Source organism: Drosophila albomicans, chromosome X, assembly GCF_009650485.2.
Source record: "Drosophila albomicans strain 15112-1751.03 chromosome X, ASM965048v2, whole genome shotgun sequence".
Taxonomy (NCBI): Eukaryota; Metazoa; Arthropoda; class Insecta; order Diptera; family Drosophilidae; genus Drosophila; species Drosophila albomicans.
Genome location: NC_047627.2, coordinates 28,667,373 through 28,687,797, shown reverse-complemented (window position 1 = coordinate 28,687,797; position 20,425 = coordinate 28,667,373). Strand labels below are relative to the sequence as shown.

Here is a 20,425-nt window from a genome sequence, read left to right as displayed (position 1 = left end):
TTAGTATACCCTGTAAAACAGCTGTAAATAAACGATGGGTTATATGCGGTTAATAATAAGTTTATTTACAGCTTTTGAATAGGATATTTTTAAGTTGAGAATTATTGTTATTATGGTAAGTAAATGTAGGCACAAATAGTCGATATTATTGACCTCAGCAACTGACCAAAGACGAGGAAAGATATTGATATGCCAAAAGAACGAGACTTTGATACTATTACAAGCAGAGCAGCAGATGACATCCATACCGAATCACTTCTCATTCTCATTCTCGTTCTCTCATTGAATGCAAAGCTGAGGGGCGTGACTGCAGGTGGCCAAGGAGTGAAGCTACTTTCACACAAAAAAAAGAGGGAGAGAGAGAACGACAACAAATGGGAGGGAGACAAGAGTGCCATGTAAACTCAGTGTCACGCTCGTGCCGCGACAAACATGGCTGTAAAAAAAAAAAGAAAAAGAAATCCCGAAAAGTGAGAGGGAGAGAGAGAGAAATACGAAATGAAACTGCGATTTTTTCCTTTGTCAAAACATTCGCTTCCCTGCAAATTTGATGATGTCGCCAACGTGGCCCGCAACCAGAAAACGTAGCACAATCGGAGTTACATCTCCAGTAGCAAACACAAAAAAAAAAAAATGTATGAAAACTAAGAGAAACCGAATTGAAATCGCCAAAAAGCAATGGAAATGGAGATGGAGATGAAGATGGGAAGGCACGTGAGTGCTGCTAACGCAATGCATGGGCGCTGCCAACTTGTGCAGCCAAAAACTTTAAGCGAAAATCAGAATGAATGAAGCGTAGACAGACAGACAGAGAGAGATGCAGAAGCGGTCAGAGCGAAGTGGGGGATAAAAGTGCGACATACACACACACGACAGAATGCAAAAGACGAAAGCAGAAGCAGAAACACACAGAAGCAGCAACAACAACAACAACAACAGCAAAATGCGGCGCACGTTTGCCAAATTGAAATTTACCACGGCGAACTGCAGCCGCTGCAGTTCAAAATCATTCAGGCGAGCCGCAACAGACAGCAAAATCGGGGCGTGGCATTCAGAGTTTTGGGTGTGGGTGGCCGGGTTAGGGGTTAAAGGGGTGAAGGGGCAGCTTTACAGCTCATGGATGGGCTAGGGCTTTGCTTAGTGTCGTATTTGGCGAACAGTTTCGTTGACTTGCCCATAAACATTGATGCGCAGCAGTCGATGGTCGACACTAGCTGTCTAGTAGCTGTTGCCAAGAGCTCTCTCTGTCTTTGTGTGTGTGTGTGTGTATGCAGATGGGCGAAACATGTTGCCCAAAAGCTAGGCGCACAGTGGAACCAAACAACGAATGTTTCAAATGAGCTTGGAGTGAAATTTTTCTGAACTACATAGATTCCTTGTATCATTCAATAAAGCACCGGATATATGAAGTTATTACAAACAACGGAAGCAAAACACGTTACTGATATTCATTTTTTTAAATAAATACGGTCACACTGAAATTTTCTTAAATGTATTACAATTAATGAAATGAAATAATTAATATTTCAATTTCATATATTGAAAGATAGATAGTAAATAAAAATGGAAATGGTCTTCAGTGTGACCATGAAATATGTCTGCAACGTTGCCGTGTCAAATTTAGGCAATCAAATGTTGGGCAATACGGGCACACTGAAACTTGTTAATTGCATTGCGAATAATGTTTCACTGAAAATGAATAATATATGAGTCTGATGCATAGAAAGATAATAGTCAATAAGAAATAGGATAGAGGGATTTATGTTTCGTTTAAAAATGAAAAGTGCTAAATTCGTTATTTGATTGCATCTAAATCAAATGCTGAATATTGATTTAGTTTTCAATATATATAATGAACTTATATTGTCGTTACGCACTGCGCATCTAAATACACCGAATGTACAGACAAAAATCAAGTTATGTGTGACCATACAATAAATTAAAGGATATTTTAAACTAGATAATTAGATGTGCTAATTATGATATATATAATACACATTGACAACATTTTTAATAAGGAAACTTTTAAGTGCCTTAGCAAAAATTATTCAGTATTTTATTTTCTCGCTTTTTAATAATGAAATCGTTAAATGTTTGCCGTTGTTTGTGACACTGTGCAGCTGTTTGTTTGGTTCAATGCTCTCGGCGAGTCTTGAGCATTGAACTCAATGCGCTGGTCGCTGCTCGAAGTGCGGCCAAAGTGGTTTTCATAGCCATATTCATACCTGTAGAGAAATAGTGATAGAGAGAGGGAGATGAAAACAGAGACAGAGAGAAAGAGAGAGAGAGAGAGAGCGATGTAATGAAAGACATTACTCAGTTTGTGTGCTTGCATAATGAAGCATTTGTTTTGGCAAATTAGCAATATTTTGCCACGCAACAAACTAAATCGCAGTTGCTGCAACATGAGGCAAGCGATGTGTGTGTGGCAAGCGGTAATTAAAGCCCATTTTTACCGCGAGGCTGGACGGTGACAAGTGTCGCTAGCTCAACAGCGCATCACAAGCGGAGCCAAGGGAATACTTGAACGTTGAACGTTGAACGTGCTGACAGGCAGCAGCAACAAAAAACAGCTGAAGTAGAAGTTGCTCGCTTGCTTGCTTGCAACAGGATGCCGAAAGAAGAGACAGAAAACAGGCAGCAGGCGGAAGGAGGCAGGAGGAGAAGGCAACACGACGCAGCGAGAACATTGTTGAACGGCAACCAGAGGCGCTTGTCAAGTAATTTGTCATACTTAATTGCAACACGCCATGAAGTTGCGTTTGCCAATGTTGCTCCAGCTGCCGCTGTCAGCAACAGTTGCAACACACCAGCAACAGCAAACTGCAACTGCAACAGCGTTGTGGGTGTTGCTCGTCTGCTAAGCTGCATTAATTGGGTGGAGCATTAAGCACTTGAGAGCTGCCTCTCCTGTTTCAGTTGCTGATTTTCTGCTGTCAGCAACAGCAACGGCAACAGCAACGGCAGCAGCAAACAACAAACAACAAATAGCAAAAAGCAAATAGCGCGTAATTTGCATTAGCTTTTGCCTGCTGCAACATTGCGTATGCGTAATGTTGCGAAATTGGCAACTGCAACTGCAACTGCCGCATAAATCAGTCACAACAACACCAATAGCAACAAAAATGCAAGTTAAAAATGCAATTTTAATGCAAACAAATTGCTTGAAAAACAAGAGCAGCAGCTGCAGCTGCGAAACTCTCGAAAATTCGCACTTGAAAATGTTCATAAATTTATGCATTTAAATCAATTTTTGGTCAAAGCAAAACTCTCGCATTCCAATTTCGAATTGCTGTCGACTCACAGAACAATATCGATTTATTTGCTTTTCTCACTCTCTCTCTCTCTCTCTCTCTCTTTGCTAATTTGTTCAATTAATTGAATTTATTTTTCGGCAATTATTTTTATTCGCATTTGAATTATTGCTCTGCCATTGTTTCGTTATTTAGTTTAGTTCTCGAATGCGAGACATCTCTCTCAGCCATATTAAGTGAAATATATCTACACTATTTTTTTGACGTTAATTAGTTTAACGCATATTGATTTATCTCTGTAAACATGAAATATTTTACGACTGTCAAGGCAAATATTGAATTTTTTGGTATATTTATAATGTAGTACTATGACATTTATAAAAAATTTGGTATTTTTAGGAGGAATACTTATGTACCCTAAGGTATATTTTGAATATAGAACTCTATATCAATATACCAATTATAACATATGACATATTTTAGTATTTTTGCGGTATATTAATTTGGAACTTATTTGGTATATTAAAATACTGTTTATCTTTGGTATATTTCGAATGTAGTTCTATATCAATATACCAATTATAACTCTTGATATGTTTTAGTATTTTTGCGGTATATTAATTTGGAACTTATTTGGTATATTAAAATACTGTTTATCTTTGGTATATTTTGAATGTAGTACTATATCAATATACCAATTATAACATTTGATATGTTTTAGTATTTTTGCGGTATATTAATTTGGAACTTATTTGGTATATTAAAATACTGTTTATCTTTGGTATATTTCGAATGTAGTACTATATCAATATACCAATTATAACATTTGATATATTTTAGTATTTTTGCGGTATATTAATTCGAAACTTATTTGGTATATTGAAATACTTTCTATCTTTTGTATATTTTGAATGTAGTACTATATCAATATAACAAATATACCAAATGGTATATTTAGTACTACATAATATACCATTGATATAGTACTACATAAGAAACCATTTGGTATATTTGAGTATATTTGTGGTATATAGTTGTAGTATATTTGACGAATAATACCGCACTGTTATACTCTTATCCAAAAAAGGAAGTAAGGATATACCAAATATAGTCTTCAGTATATTTTTAGTATTTTTCAGTATATTATTTGGTATATTTAAAGAATAACTGCCAATGTATTACTTTTATTCAAAATGGATAGCGGGTATATACCAAATATGATATTCAGTATATTTTTAGTATTTTTGCAATATATTATTTGGTATATTCAAGAATAATACTGCAATGTTTCACCTTTATTAAAAATGGGTAGTGGATATCTTAACGGAAGTCAAAACAAGAATTGTATAAAATGAAATACATATTGGAAAATATTAGATTGGCTTTGCAGGCAATAAAGAGCATAGAGAGAAATGAAGTTAGTACGCATGGAATGATATATTTATATGCATCATGGACATAAGTGGAGCTGCAGCTGCAACAGCAGCAGCTGCGAGTGGCAAGTCGAATGTTGCAAGCTCTGCACTTTTTGGTATGGAAATGTAGAATGCAGAATGGAAAATGGAAAATGGTTATTGTTCCAAATTTGTTGCAATGCGATTTTATCGAAGGGAGTAAGCAAAAAAGAGAGAGAGAGAGAAAAAAAGATATATTCGCCACATGCAGCACACGCAACAACTGGAGAAGGCAGCAGCAACAGTTAAACACACACCCACACACACACATACACACAGGCAGTTACAGTTACAGTTACCTGTGGAGAAGTAACAGTTGTACATAAAATGACAAAAGAGGACAGAGAATGGGAACGGGAGCGAAAGCTCAGACTCAGGACATATCGCAATCACATTGAGAGCGATTCATGAATATTTATGCCTAAAATCAAATTGAGGCAACCAGTATGTGTGTGTGTGTGTGTGTGTGTGGTAGCAACAGTGGAGTTCGGGTAGCGTAAAATTAGCATGCATATTGAAGGCGGTCAGCGTTTGGCACCTGGCACAGAAGTCTCAACTGCTCCTGACTCTGGGATGCGGATATAAATGTGAATGCCAATGTGAATGTGAATGCGAATGCGAGTGTGGAAGTGTGAGTGTAGGAGGTGGCAAGGGCCAGAGGACAACTGTGGATGCCTGGCTGAACTCGGGGGCATGCCACTAAATGTGTAAGCTCGCAAAAAATGCTCTCGTGCATGTCCAAAGATAAAAACAGGGTTGACAAAAGCAACACAAAACATAACAAAGCAAAACAACAAAAAATGAAATATAAAATCCGCCTGGAATTCATACAATAAAAAAAACCAGAGAGAGAGAGAGAGAGACAGAGAGGAATACGTATACGTAACGTTGCACGTAAAAGTAGTTTGTGTGTGGGTGTGTGTGTGCAAAATTCATAAAACTGAAAGAAACACACAGAAAATATGCAGAAATACTTGAGGCAACACAGCAATAGCCGGGATTACTTTCAAGTAGGTCCAGCCCCAAAAAAAGAGGAACAGAAAAAAGTTGAAGGGACAAGAACAACAACAATAACAACAACAAATAGACAAACTACATACAACAACAACAGTAACAAGAGCGAAGAGAACGACAGCCAAAAATGAATTGAAACGTGCCACACAAAAGTTGTTTTATGCATAACTAAAATGTGACGAACATCCGGCTAAATCTGTATGAATGAATGACCTTCCTCTCCTCTCCTCCCCTCTCCTTCACTCCTCCTTCCATTCCATTGCCTTTTTTTTTTTTGTTGGGAGCCAGCTGTTGTGCCTGAGACTCGCAACTAATGAAGTGTGGGTCAAGCTTATGCAAAATGCCACCCGGCATCAGCAAAATAAAACAATTGGATATCCAGGAACAACAACAAGAGAGCCACAAGGGTTAAACAACATCCACAACTAAAATACAAACTGCATACGAAATGTTGCAAGAATGTTTTCTTCGAGAAGAAGACTAAATAGTTGCTCTAACTTTGATAGCTCAGTAATTTATGCGACCAACAAGGACAAAATATAAAACGATTTCTATTGCATTATATTACTTTTCTTAATATTTTGAGGGCTTCAACACAGAATTTATGATGACTTTTTTTTTTGAAAATGCTGAAGAATCAAATTCATCATAATTAAATTTAACAAAACATAATTTAATGTATTGTCGCTTTTTTTATTACCAATATTTTACGTATGTGTTTAATTTGTATGCTTTATTTCATTTACTTAATGATTCATTTTTTTTGATTCAAGTAAAAGTAAATTTTGTTTATTATGTTACCATTTAAATAAATTAAAATAAGTTATTTTTTTTATATTTTTAGCTTATTTATTAAGTTTTTATTTATTTTATTTAATATATTATCATATTCTTTATTTTTATGTGACTTAATTGATTTTTGTCACCAAGTCTTAATATATATTTACTGTAACTTCAGCCTTTGCCTTCGACATTTGTTTAATTTGCATTAAATTTAGCATCAATTTGTCTGCTTAGCATATGAAGCAGCAAATTGTTTTATATTCCCATATCTTTCAAATATGCCTCACTCATCGTATTTACTCATCAACTAATCTGTTAAATTGCTTCCACTTATTTGACTCATGCAAAAAAAAAAAAAAAAAACAAGTAAGAAAGCTAGTAGGAAAGAAAGTCGACCACACTCGACTGTGAGATACTCTTAAGTCATTTTAAATAAGAGGAAATCCGTGTGGTATTATTTTTAGAATATACCAAGAAATATTTAAATATACTGAAAGATATATTTGGTATAACGATATGCTATTTGGATTACTCTTACAATAAACCAAATTAATATACTGGAAACTACTAAAATATACTGAAAACTATATTTGGTATTTACGATTTGGATTGCTCTTACAATATACCATATTAATATACCGGGAAATACTAAAATATACCGAAAGCTATATCTAGTATATCGATTAATATACCAAAATTACTGAAATATACTGAAAACTATATTTGGTATTTACGATTTGGATTGCTCTTACAATATACCATATTAATATACCGGAAAATACTAAATATACCGAAAGATATATTTGGTATATCGATTAATATACCAAAATTCGATTCGAATTACTCTTACAATATACTAAATTAATATTCCGGAAATACTAAAATATACCGAAAGATATATTTGGTATATCGATATACTATCACAATTATAATATACCATAAAGCGTAACCCAACGGCAAGGCTATATTGTTTCGCCTGTTGACGCTGATCAAGAATCTATGTGGATGAACTTTATTGGTTCACACAGTTATTTGGCACAAAGTTATAATACCCTTCTACCCTAAGGGAAAGCCCGGGTATCAAAATGTATAATACTCACTTTTCCAGCTCATTGAGAGAACATTCGCTGGCATTGTGCACATTGTTGTTGTTACCTAAAAAGCCGAGACAGACTTGACTGTCGATAAGCTATACTATATTGATACTGTATTTATCGTCTACTAATATTTCGCTGTCGTTGCCATTGTAGTTGTAGAAGTTCATCAATCTGAGACAACATAACCAATTCTTTCACGAGTTTTTCCACCTTTCTACATTCCACTTAGTTTTCTTTTTGGCATTGCAATCCACGTTGCGTTTGCTGCTGTCGTACATCAATCTAATTGTCGTTCGTTTTGCGATGCATATATCATTCATACAAATATAGCCAAAAATTTGCTTGCCAGTCAACTTTGAGCGATTGTCAATGGCAATTGTTGAGGGCAAGGAAACAACTCGCGGCTGCTGTTGCTGCTGTGTTGCACTTTATTTGTCGTTCCACTTACCGCAGTTGACTTTGATTTGTGCGCGTTGAGAGCAGAACTTGCAACTTGCATCCCGTTTATTCCCCAACAAAATGCAATCAAATAAACAAATTGCCAGTCGTCAAAGTCAGCGTCAAAGTGAGCTTCACATGCGATTCACATTCCACGATTCATGATTCTCGACTCGACATTAACTCGCTCTCGAAGTCTCGTTTAATTTGTTGCCACGCTGCGTATGCGTAATAAACATTTATTAAGCATACGACTCGTCTACCGACACGCTACTTCTTCTTCTTCTTCGTCTGCTCACACACACACGCAGTGCGATAATTTTCAATTATCATTACACAATTACTGGCAAGTTAAGGGGCGAATTATTTTCAAATAAAATTACAGCGTTATGGGAGCAAAATTGAAAAGCTTAATTATAATTAATTGGTAATTAAAAAGTGCGCAACTTAATTGGCAATCACAAAGCAATGTCATTACGATGCTGTGCAATCACTTTGCAGAAAATACCTATACGATCTCTCGCTCTGACTCTGATGAAAAGGCTTCTTAAATGCGTCCCATTAATTAGCTAATTAATTAAGTTGTATTTGCTGCCGCTCAACTACTTAATTGACAATTTAGATATACGAATTATAATGGTAATCAGAACAGATTGTGAGAAACACATTTTAGAATTGAAAGTGTTTTAATATTTAAGCAAATTCCCATAAAATGAACGACTCAAAATAAACCTTTATGGTATATTTTGAATGTAATACTATATGAATATAGCTTTGGTATATTTTCGGTATAACAATTTAGTATATTTTAAGAATAATACCGCATGCTGAATGTAGTACTGTATAAATATAGCATGTAGTATATTTTAAGTATTTTTGCGGTACATTAATTTGGTATATTTGAAAATTAATACCATATTTTGAATTTGGTGCTATAACATTATACCAATATAACTTTTGATATATTTTTAGTATTTTTTAGTATTTTATTATTTGTTAATTTAGTGTATTGATACACCTTTGATATATATTTAGTATATTTGTGGTATATTTTAAGAATAATCGGCATTTTGAGTGTGGTACCATATCAATATACCAAATATATCAGGTAGTATATTATAAGTATTTTTGTCATATATTAATTTGGTATATTTGAAAATTAATACCAGATTTTGAATTTGGTGCTATATCATTATACCAATATAAATATTGGTATATTTTTAATATTTTTTATTACTTTATTATTTATTAATTTAGTGTATTATGAAATTAATACCTTTGATACATTGAATTTCGTGCTATATCATTATACCAAAATGACTTTTGGTATATTTTTAGTTTTTTATTATTTATTAATTTAGTGTATTTTGAAATTAATATCTCACTGTTTTGCTATTATTCACAATGGGTAGCGGGTATCTCATAGTCGTGCACACTCGACTGTAGCTTTCTTACTTGTTAAGAGTTACTTTGTTGTGAATTAAGTGTGACTGAAGTTGCCAATATTTTGTTACAATTACTTTTTAAAACAACACAATATAGAATAGTCTTCTGAGAGAAGTTGTAGATATGTCAGTACTTAATAGGTATAAATATTCGACAGATAAACATGAATTCCAAATCTAATTAAAGTGTTAATCAATAGCTATAATATTCATCTTTACTTAAAATACAAATTGTTGAGTATTACCCATAAAAGTATATTGATTAACCACATATATGATATTTTGTATGTAATGTTAAGCAAGTAAATGTGCACTCACCTGGCAGCATGATTAGCATAAGGAATCCGAGGGCAAAGGTCAGCCGCCAGCAGCTGAAGCCGCTACAGCAGCTGAAGCCGCTACAGCAGCAGCTGCTGCCCGTTATCGATGTGTGCGTCTTCTGTGTTGAACTCATTCTCATTTTGTTGTCTCTTTCTTCTCTTTCTCTATTTGTCTTTTGGTTTTCCACTCACTCTCTCTCTCTAACACTTTGTTTGTGTGTGGCAACTTCTGTGCTGTTTGTTGTTCCGCTTTTGGGTGGCAAATTCAATCCATGCAGTCAGCAGCTCGATCGATGGCCATTTAATTGTTGTTGTCAGCTCTCAAAATCTTTTTGCAGCCTCAACCTCAACCTCAACCTGTGGCATGCGGCATGCGGCGGCCAACCTTCCGTCTCTCTCTGGCACTTTAGCTAGACATATGGCGCATCGATCAGACGGTCGACGAAGGGCGCAATCGATAATCAGCAGCCAAAGGAGGAAAAAAAACAACACTCGAGCCGGAGATACGCTTGTTGGCAGCAGTTGAGAATGACCAACAACAGCGAAACGTACGAAAACAATTTTCTACGGCAATTGTTTTCGGTTTTTTTTTCCTCGATTTTTCCTCCCTTTTTTTTTTGTTTGCTTGTGTGTTGGCTTTTTTATGAAAGTCTGCTGACGCTTGCTAATGCCACTTCTGCGCTTGATGGGACGGTTCTGGTTGTTGCGCTGCTTTTATTATTGTGTTGTTGTCCTTATCAGTGCCACCTTCTCTTTGTTCTCTCTCTGTCGCTCTCTTGGCGGAAACTTTTACTTTTGGCTAGCCGCAAAATTTTTTGGCTTTGCCATTTATCAACAAAAATAAAGCAGAGACGAATAAAAATTCGAGAATTTCTTTTTTTTTTTGGCGGGCGGAAATCGAGAGAGAAACGTGTGTGTGTGTGTGTTCGAGTGTGTGTGTGTGTGTAAGGAGAAAATATCTATGGAATCGTCTTAGCGGCAAGAAGGTGTTTGCATGCAACGCATTTGTGGCATCTCCTCTGGTCGGTCGTTGACCTTCACGTTTTTACAAGTTTGTCTGTCAACGGTTTTCGTTTGCTTTTTGATCGGTTATCGGGTATCGGTTATCGGGCCACTCGATGATTGATTGCTTTTCAATTGCTGCGAGTTGTTGCGAGTTGTTGTTGTTGTTGTTGCATGCAACAACACACACATATATTATGCATGAGACGCTCTGCTTTGTTTTGTTCTTGTTCTTGTTTTTGTTTTTGGTCTTTCGCTGCCTTTTTCTATCACTTTTTTTTTTGGTTGTCGTCGAGAGCTGCTGCGCTTCCGTTTTATTTATTTATTTATGTGTTTGTCTGTTTTTTTTTTTTCCTTGTTTTTTTTGTTCTTTGTCGTCGTCTGCTTTGGCAAGTTTTGATTACTTTTTGTTGTCACTACTTCGATTTCGTATTTCGATTTTGTTGGCAAATATTGTCGGTTTTGTTTTCGAACTCCTTCTCTGTCTGCATTTAAAATTCAATTTTAAAATAGAATTTGATTTAGAAATTTCTTTCTTATTGCACTTCCCTCTTTCTTTCTCTTTCTCTCTCTCTCTTTATTTTTGATATAAATATATATGCATGTAAAATTATTGCTAGCACATTGATTTATTGATGGGAGCCACTCGAGTTGTGTGTGCACTTCGTTTCGCATTCAATATTCATTCAATTTAGCCACTGCTCCAAAACTTCAGGTTATGCTGCAAACGACAAGATATAGAGAAATTGATAAATACACAAATTTGGTTAGAAAATGTGTTGAAAATATGATTGAAATAAATCAATTTATAATTTCCGAAAATTAGAGCAAACAATTAAATAGTTCAAGTTAATGTTGGGGTTAAAAAATACTTAGAAAAGATTTATTACTTTTAGGGTACAAAAGGTTATTATAACTTTTTGGTATATTTTGGTATGTTGTGGTACATATCTGGTATATTTAGTAAATATATATAGTATATTTTAAATGCATTATTATATCAATATATAGTACCAAAAATATGCTTTGGTATATTTTTAGTATTTTCGAGGTAGTATATTAATTCAGTATATTTTAAGAAGCGCAGCGTTAGTTTTAGTGTAATATAAAATGTAACACTATATCAATATACCAAATACAGTCCTTGGTATATTTTCAGTATTTTTGCGGTATATTAATTTGGTATATTTGAAGAAAAATACTGCAGCGTTCTGCCATTTTATTCGAAATGCGTAGCAGGTATTTCACAGTCGAGCACAATTATTTGATTACATCTCATATAAAAGATAAACTAATCTCTAAACCTCTTCAAGCACTTCACCAATAATCGAAATACAATTGCAAATGCGCTGCTAAAAGAAAGTCGCCAAACATAAATTAGAGAGCTCTCAACATATTGTCACAACTACTGATTCCAACCAACAACGAACAACACGCTCAGTTACAAACTTTGCATACATTCATTTTTAAATAGTGGCCCATAAAATGTGTGTGCTGCGCCCTTTTTTGAGCCCCACATCCTGTTCCCGGACTAGCAGCACAGTATTTATTATGCCCGGAGGCCCTCGAAAGAAAAAAAAAAATGCCAACAAGAGGATACAATAATAGCTTTATGGAACTTGGCCTGCTCTTTGCTTGGCTTTGCTCTCCTCTAATCAATATCAATTATAGCGTCGACAGGCGACACTAGCTTTATTTTTTTTTTTTTTTTGTGCTTAGACAATGTTACTCTAAATTATGTATCTTATATGGAAATCTGTAGAGCAAAGATATTTTACTTGCTAGAGCTCTGCAATTTGGTAATTAGATTAGAAACGCATTTCGATGGTGATTCTAAAAATTTCAGAGCAATCGATTTGATTATTAATGGCTTATTAATTACAATATAGCAAAACTTATTTCTCTTACGTACTGAAAATTTCAAAACAATCGCTTTGTAAAAAGCAAAATTATTTGAGTTGCTACAAAAAAGATAATTTTATGAAAATATTCAATTTTTTGTTTTTCGTAATTTTTGCCAAGTTATTTCTCAGGGTATTCCGAAAATCTTTTTGGTTTTAGAATACCTAAATTTAGTAATATTATAAAGTTATTGTTCTTACAATACAATTCATACAATTCATAACCATTTTTTTATGAATAAACAATTTTCTGTCTATTCAAAAATAACATTTGATAACAATTTGTCCAACAATTTCAGGAGAAAAATATAATTCAAACATTTTCTTTCTGTTTCTGTATTTTCATTCTGTTTTCTTTTTGTTTTTGTTTTTCATATTATTTCTTTTCTGTTTTCCTTCTGTTAATTTAAGCACTGTCTTTTGATAAACACATTAATTTCTGAACTATAAGCAAACTTATTGCTCTCAAGTAAAATCCAATTTATTTGAGATGCTACAAAGAAAATAATTATAAATAAAAATATGATATTTAATTACAGGGCATCTGGCTAGTCAGTATTTACTCTCTTAAAACGTTTGTTGTTGTTTTTCTGTTTTAAAACACTTTTTATTGGTATTTGAAATTGCTCTCTCATTTTGGCATTAAAATTGCAGCAAATACTTTGAATAAATGCGGCAACCGCATGACAAATGTCTTGCATTAAATATAAAATATGTCCCAACGGACTGAGCCCAGCTCACTGTGGAGCATGCGAAAAGCCAGAGCGTTGCGTTGTCCTCCACTTCTCCACTTCTCCAGGCCGTATTCAGTTCACAGTTGAGTTCAGTTTGCAGTTGCAGAGCTCTGCGCATCGTTCTATGACCCACAAAATGCATAAATATATACGCACACAGACAGACAGAGAGAGGGAGAGAGCGAGAGAGAGAGAGGAAAACATTGTAGGATCGTAGGCAAAAACTAACATTCAGATAGACGTTAACATGAAAGGGTCTGTGGCTATTTGGCAAGCTACCAATTTTCTCTCATATGCTGTGCGCTGTTCGCTTTCCCATTGCAAAATCGGCAAATCAGAAAATCAGACAACACACACACACACACACACAAAGGGCAAAAGGCAGCATTTCCATTGGGCATTTGCCAATGGCATTTGCGAAATGAACGTTTAATGAGCGGGCCAACGGCTATCAAAACTAATCGATCAATACTATACATCTACAATCTGGACAATTATCGATTATCAAGCAGAGGCAAAAACAAAATTCTTGATAGGCAGAAGCGATGTCAATAAACTTAACGGTAGAAAGCTCTTAACACAATCATAAAATATTTCATGACAGCACTGAGATAAGCTTAACGATGTCAATTATAGTTTATTGCTCTTGGACACTTGAATAGATTTAATGCCATATTTTGCAACACTGCAAAAAGTGCAAAAAAAGTGCAAAAAAAGATTATATTATTATCTTGAGCAGAAGAAGTAAGTCAATCTATTCTTTTGCGATATTTTGCAACACTGCAAAAAGAGTAAAAATAAAAGTAGAGCTCTATAAATGTGAGAAATGAAATTGAAATTTATTTATCAGAGTGAAAGAAAAAAATATATATTATAGTTTTAAGCACAAGAAATAGGCCAAGCTATTCGTTTGCGGTATTTTTCAACACTGCAAAAAGTGTTGAAATGAAAGTAGCGCCTTTAAAATGTGAGAGTTGTAGTTGAAGTTAAAAAAGAAAGTGAAAGATTTTATTATAACATTGACCAGAATAACTTAGCCAATCTATTTATATCCATTAACAACGTTTAACAGTGTTGAACAATGCCCGAAACTATGCTAAAAACTTACAGCTATTCGCAGAAGAATAAAATAATTAGCATTTTAATATTCATAAAAATTTAAATTATATTTTTTTTCTTTCAGTCAACACTTGAAACAAATTAATTCGGTATTTTACAACACTACGAAAAATATATAAAGTGAAAGGACATTGAAATGTATTTATACCTAAAAAAAGAAGTAGACTATTTATGATGCTATATTGCTATTGAGCAACATAACTTAGCCAAGCTCTTTTTATAAATTCAACAACTAAGCAGTGTTGAAAAGTGCCTGAAAATATGCTAAAAAGCGCCCAACTAGTCGTGTTGTTTATGGCCAACAGATATGCATAAATTTGATTTTATTCACACATCAGTCGCATTTATTTATATGCTAAGCAAAAATACGGAACCCTTTTTCTTTTGGTTTTTTGGTTGGTTGTGCGAACAACATATGTCTGCCTTCAAAGTGCGGTATTTATACATATAGTATAATGTATATATGTATACATTTATTCGACCGCAACGTAATCAGTTAAGGATAGTTGAGAAGAGAAGCGTTTTTCAAGTTTACTGACCAAATAGGTCAAAACAGAGCCTATTTTTGGGGGGGGCACCTTTTTTTTGGTACCATACAATAAACTACAATAAATCAATTTACTGCCACATAATGTGAGTTTGTTTATGCCGTGGCACACACACACACACACAAAGAGAGAGAGAGGGAAGACAACCCTCACACCTTGAGGCTGTGTATCACAAATTACATGACGCTTATCGTTAGTTTTACAAGCGTCTTCCTTCAGTAAACGCTCCCTTCCTGGCTGACTGACTGACTGACTGACTGACTGACTGGCTGACGACTGGATGAGTCCTGTGGCTCAATTTATTTGACTGGGTTCGACTCGAGTCGACTCTCTCTCTCTCTCTTGTGGAATGACACGCCATTCGTTCGTTCATTCGTATGTTCTGAGGCGCCACAGCCTCCCACGCACAACTGATTGCTGTCTCAATATTTTCGTTGTTGTCGTTGTTCCTCCTCATTTGGGTTTTTCTCTCTGGCATTATTGGCGTTTTTATACCCGCTACCCAGAGGGCTAGAAGGGTATTATAGCAAATTAAAGGAGGCATTACCGAACCCAAAAAGTATATATGTTAGTATATTAATATATTCATCTTAATAAATGAGTGTGAATATGGAAAAATTGTTATGCTATATTTTGTACAACATGGTATATTTTTAATAGTTTATTAATATACTAAATATACACTTTGGTATATATTAATTTGGTATATTGTAAAAATAATACCGCATTGTTTTGCTTTAATTTAAAATGAGTAGCAATAGTATGTTTATATACCAAATATAGACTTTGGCATATTTTAGTATTTTTTAAGTATATTAATTGATGCATTGTTTTGGTATATTTCGAATGTAATTATATACTGACACATCAAATGTAGACTTTGGTGTACTATTTTGTATTTTTTGCAGTTTATTTATTTTGTTTATTCTAATAGTAACAAATCTTTGGTATATGTTGAATGTAATAGTATATTAATATACCAAATATACCCTATATTATATTTTAGTGTTTTTGTTTGTGTATTGTAAAAATAATACCGTATTGTTTTGGTATATTTTGAATGTATTAGCTTATTAATATACCGAATATTTCGTTATAACTTAGTATTTTGTGAAGTATATTAATTTGGTGCATTGTAAAAATAATACCGCATTGCTATGTTATATGGCATACTTTAAATGGTAGACACTATTGATATACTAAATATACCCTTTGGTAAATTTTAGTAGATTGTGTATTTTAATAATACCGCAAAACGGAAAGCGGGTATCTCGAAGTCTCAAGCACACTCGACTGTTGTGTGTTCGCATTGTTGCCGCCACAGACAGTTGTCGACCATTTATCATCTTTAGTCGCTCGCTTAAATGCGCCTCAAAATTATGTTTCATTTCACAAAAGAACACAAAATTTAAGCGAGCCAAAAACCATCAAGTGAATAAGTTTTCTATTTTCCCAAATAGCAACGCACACACATACACACACACACACACACACACACACACATACACACGCAGAATTTATGTGTACTTTGATTAACTGGAAAGCGTGCTATAAATTGCCAATAAACAGCGGCTGACAGGGCGTATACGCAACAAGCGTAACACTAGATTCAAATAGTGGTACACACAATATCAAGTATACGCAGCGTATGTTTAAAAAAAAATGGGTAAAGTCAATAAATTGAATTCAAAGTGTTGAGCATTCAATGCAGAAATTTTAACTTGGCTTTAAGCATTTTTATGCTTCTATTTTAGTTTCTTTCACGTGCAATAAAAAAGCAATAAAAACGAAAGAAAAGTGTTGAAGCTATATTTTTGCAAAAGATCGCAATGAATTGAACACTAATAAATAACATAATAAATATTAATCGAGTATTAGAGTAGAAAAGTTTTGTTTCATTCATCATGTGAAATTTTGATTGATTCGTTTGGAATAATGTGATTAGTTTTTTCATTTTTTTTTTTCCTTTTTTCGGATAGCAACAAAATGATTTTGTGTGTGTGTGACAAATTTGTTTGGTGGCAACAAATGTAGGTGAGAAAATGCGAAGGCAAAGAAGGAGATGAGCAAAAGAAAAAGGAATGACCCGAAACAGCGTGCGTTCAATTAAAAGAAGATGAACGAGCATTAGCACAGCACGTAAACGAAGAGGCGAGGGGCAGAGGCAGAGGCAGGCTTTGGCATCGTTTTCAATTGGGTGGCAACATGCGGAGTCCGGCGGCAATGATGCGTAAAAGACGCTGAACTGGCAGAGAGAAAAAGTAGAGAGAGAGCTGACTTGGAGGCGGGTTATCGAAAGCTTCGAGCTTTTGGCTTTAATCCCTGGCGCAACAAAAAAAAAAAAGTGCGGAATACGGCAATTATGCCGCCAGAGAACGTTCATTACGGATTACGCAGGCAGCATGCGGCATGCAGCATGTGGCATGCAGCATGTGGCAACGCTTAACTCGCTCTTGAAATGCAGTTTGCAAATAATGAGCGCATTTTGCGCATTTCTAAATTTTTAGTAACGAAAATAGATTGCTGAAATTATACATATAAAAGTCGAGAAATTAAACAAATTACATGTGAAGGGTAGCAAAAAATAGAAAAAAAAGAAATTGCTTTGCATAGTTTTTTCGTTATTTTCTTGTTTTATTCTTTTTGGGCACTTTAGACAAAAATTTACAATTGTAATTCAAGAATGTCTGACTGCATGTGTGTGTGTGTGGGTGGCTGTCTATGTGTGTATGTGTGTGTGTGTGTGACTCTTTGTGTGTGTGTGTGTGTGTCTGAGTGTGAGTTGTTTAATTAAATCAGTCATGTGCGTTGCCTGTGCCACGTTTTAGCATGACAATAGAAACACGACTCTGCGCTCCGCTGCCACGCCTCCTTCCTCCCCCCAAAAAAGGCGAACAACCAAAAAAAAAAAAGGGGAGAGCACTCACACACACACACATGCTCCAGCTCCAGCTCCTGTTTCTGTTCCTGTGTTATTCCCTGCTTGTGACTTATCATTTTTATTAAAGGACACTGAAATATTTTCACACTGAGGCAAACACAAAGGCAGAGCAGAGGCTGGTTTACCCCTCCCCCTCCCACTCCCTTTTCTAGCAAACTCTGCTCTATTCCTGGCATGTCGCTTACCTCGCTCGTCCTCCCCCCTTCTCTCTCTCTCTTCTTTTGCTGCTGCTATTGTCGAGTAGGCAAAAAACCAAACAAAATTTATATGTGCTAAATGTCCTGTACAGCTATATGTGTCTGTGTGTGTGTGTGTGTACTAACAGCTGAGGCTGCAGCTCTGGCTGAGCTTGAATATCTGAGAGTTTATTATCCCTCGCTTTGCCCACTCCCCCTCAACAAATACAACCCCCCCTCATAAGTCCCATTTCTATAAGCTCCGCAAAATATGCTTTAGATTTGCTTCTTTAATTTGTCTGCTTTGCTTTATACAAGTTCAAGACCAACAAAGCACAAATTTTTAATGCCGCACATTTTAAACAAACTGAAAATATTTCATCAAAAATCATACACATTTAAATAGTACAAATTAATTGAGTCCATTTTAGCTCTCAGGCTACAGAAATGAGAGAATACAATTCATAAATTTGTTATACAGTAAAAAAAGACCAATTTCTTAAAACGATAAACATTCGTTTTATAAATTGAGTTCTTAAAATAAGACCACTTTAATAATAAATTCTTAAAGCTAAGAACATTGATCTGACAAATGTCAAATTCGAAAAATAAAACCAAAAATACAAGATTTAAAATTCAAAACCCTGTAATCCATCAAAATTCCCAGAAAGTTTTCTTCTTTTCTTTTGATCTTAGACAATTTTTAGTCTTAATAATGAATTTAAATAATATTTCAAACAATTGTAAAGTACTCTGTGTTATTTTTTTTTATTTGGAATGGAAATTGCTTAAATTACCCTTTATTAGATACTTTATACCCGCTCTTCATTTTCAACATACCAAATAAATATCCGGGAAAATACTAAAATATTGATATACGGTAACATTCAAAATATACCATAGTGTCCAGCATTGACTTTGAGATACCCACTCATGAATTTTAATAAACCAAATTCATATATGAAAAATGCTAAAATATATCGAAGACTATATTTGGTATATTGATATAGTATAGTATAGTCTAGATATAGATATAGTATAGTGATGCAAAATATACTCTAGAAGACAGACAGACGGAAATTGTGACTTTCATGAAATTTCAAATACTTTTCAGTCTTTTTCTTTCGGCTGCATTGGCAGTTAAAAAAAAAGCAGCCAAAACAATTTGTTAGTTTTCAACAAGATTGTGAGTTATTTTTAAGCAAAGATCATGAAAAAGTTGCTTCAGCTTTAGTTTGCACAAACATTTTGCTGGAAAGTTTGTCGGTAAAATAACATAGAACACACGAATATATATAGAAATATATATGTATGTACTTGGGTTTATCGAGTAGTATTTTTTAGGGAGGAAAGAGCTCGACTTTGGCTCGACTCGAATGAGGCCTCGGTATAATGGGCATTATGTGAGCAGCTCTGCTGACTAAACTTAATTGAAATGCTTGTGACATAAAACATTAAACATTTGTATTTGTTGTCGTTGTTGTTGTTGTTGTCGCTGTTGTTGTTGTTGCATGTGTCTGTTGGAAGCATTCTAGTACATTCTTCAATGTAATTTCAGCATCATGTTGCTGTTGCTGTTGTTGCTGCTTCGCCCTGTTGAACAGCAGCAAAAGATGGAGTGAGAGAGAGAGAGAGGGAGGAAGAGAAGTGGGTGTGGCATAGCATAGTTTTCAGATAAATTGCATTACTTTGCATTTTTGTTTTGTGCTTTGAATGAAATAAACAAAGCGGTGACAACAGAGAGGGGACAAGGGACAAGGGACGCCAAACAACGGAAAGGAACCAGGAACGTGGCACATACGAGTGAGAGTATCCAACCTTACATAGGCGTTGGCCTCGATACTCAAATCAGCGACAAATAAAACTTTTTACAACATTCGCCAGCGCCAGAGCAAAAGAGACACAAGCACTGGGCGAAAGGGAGAGGCTGAGGTTGAGGCTGAGGCAGAGATGGAGATGGAGACGGAGATGGAGGAGCATTCAAAACATGAGACCTCTTTTGGATTAAGGAAACATTTTTGTTAGCCTTTTCCGAGGCAAGAATGCAGACGGGGAAAAAACACAAGTAAGAAAGCTGGAGTTGAGTATGCTCGACTGTGAGATACTTGCACTTCATTTTCTATACCCAAAATACCCAAATCTATACACATTCTCCACTTGTAAATATACCAATTAATATACGGGAAAAAATACTAAAAA

At 34.9% G+C, this 20,425-nt stretch overlaps 1 protein-coding gene across 6 annotated transcripts in view; it reads right to left on the bottom strand.

Annotated features, from left to right (window-relative positions):
- The window catches only part of LOC117578239 (neuronal acetylcholine receptor subunit alpha-7), a 217,152-nt gene that overhangs the window by 164,369 nt on the left and 32,358 nt on the right, over nucleotides 1–20,425 (bottom strand). For all 6 annotated transcript variants that reach the window (XM_052008699.1, XM_052008696.1, XM_052008698.1 and 3 more), the window contains one exon: nucleotides 9,804–11,528. In XM_052008699.1, coding sequence (XP_051864659.1) covers nucleotides 9,804–9,945 — 142 coding nt within the window. In that variant the 5' untranslated portion in view covers nucleotides 9,946–11,528. The remainder of the gene's footprint in view (nucleotides 1–9,803; nucleotides 11,529–20,425) is intronic.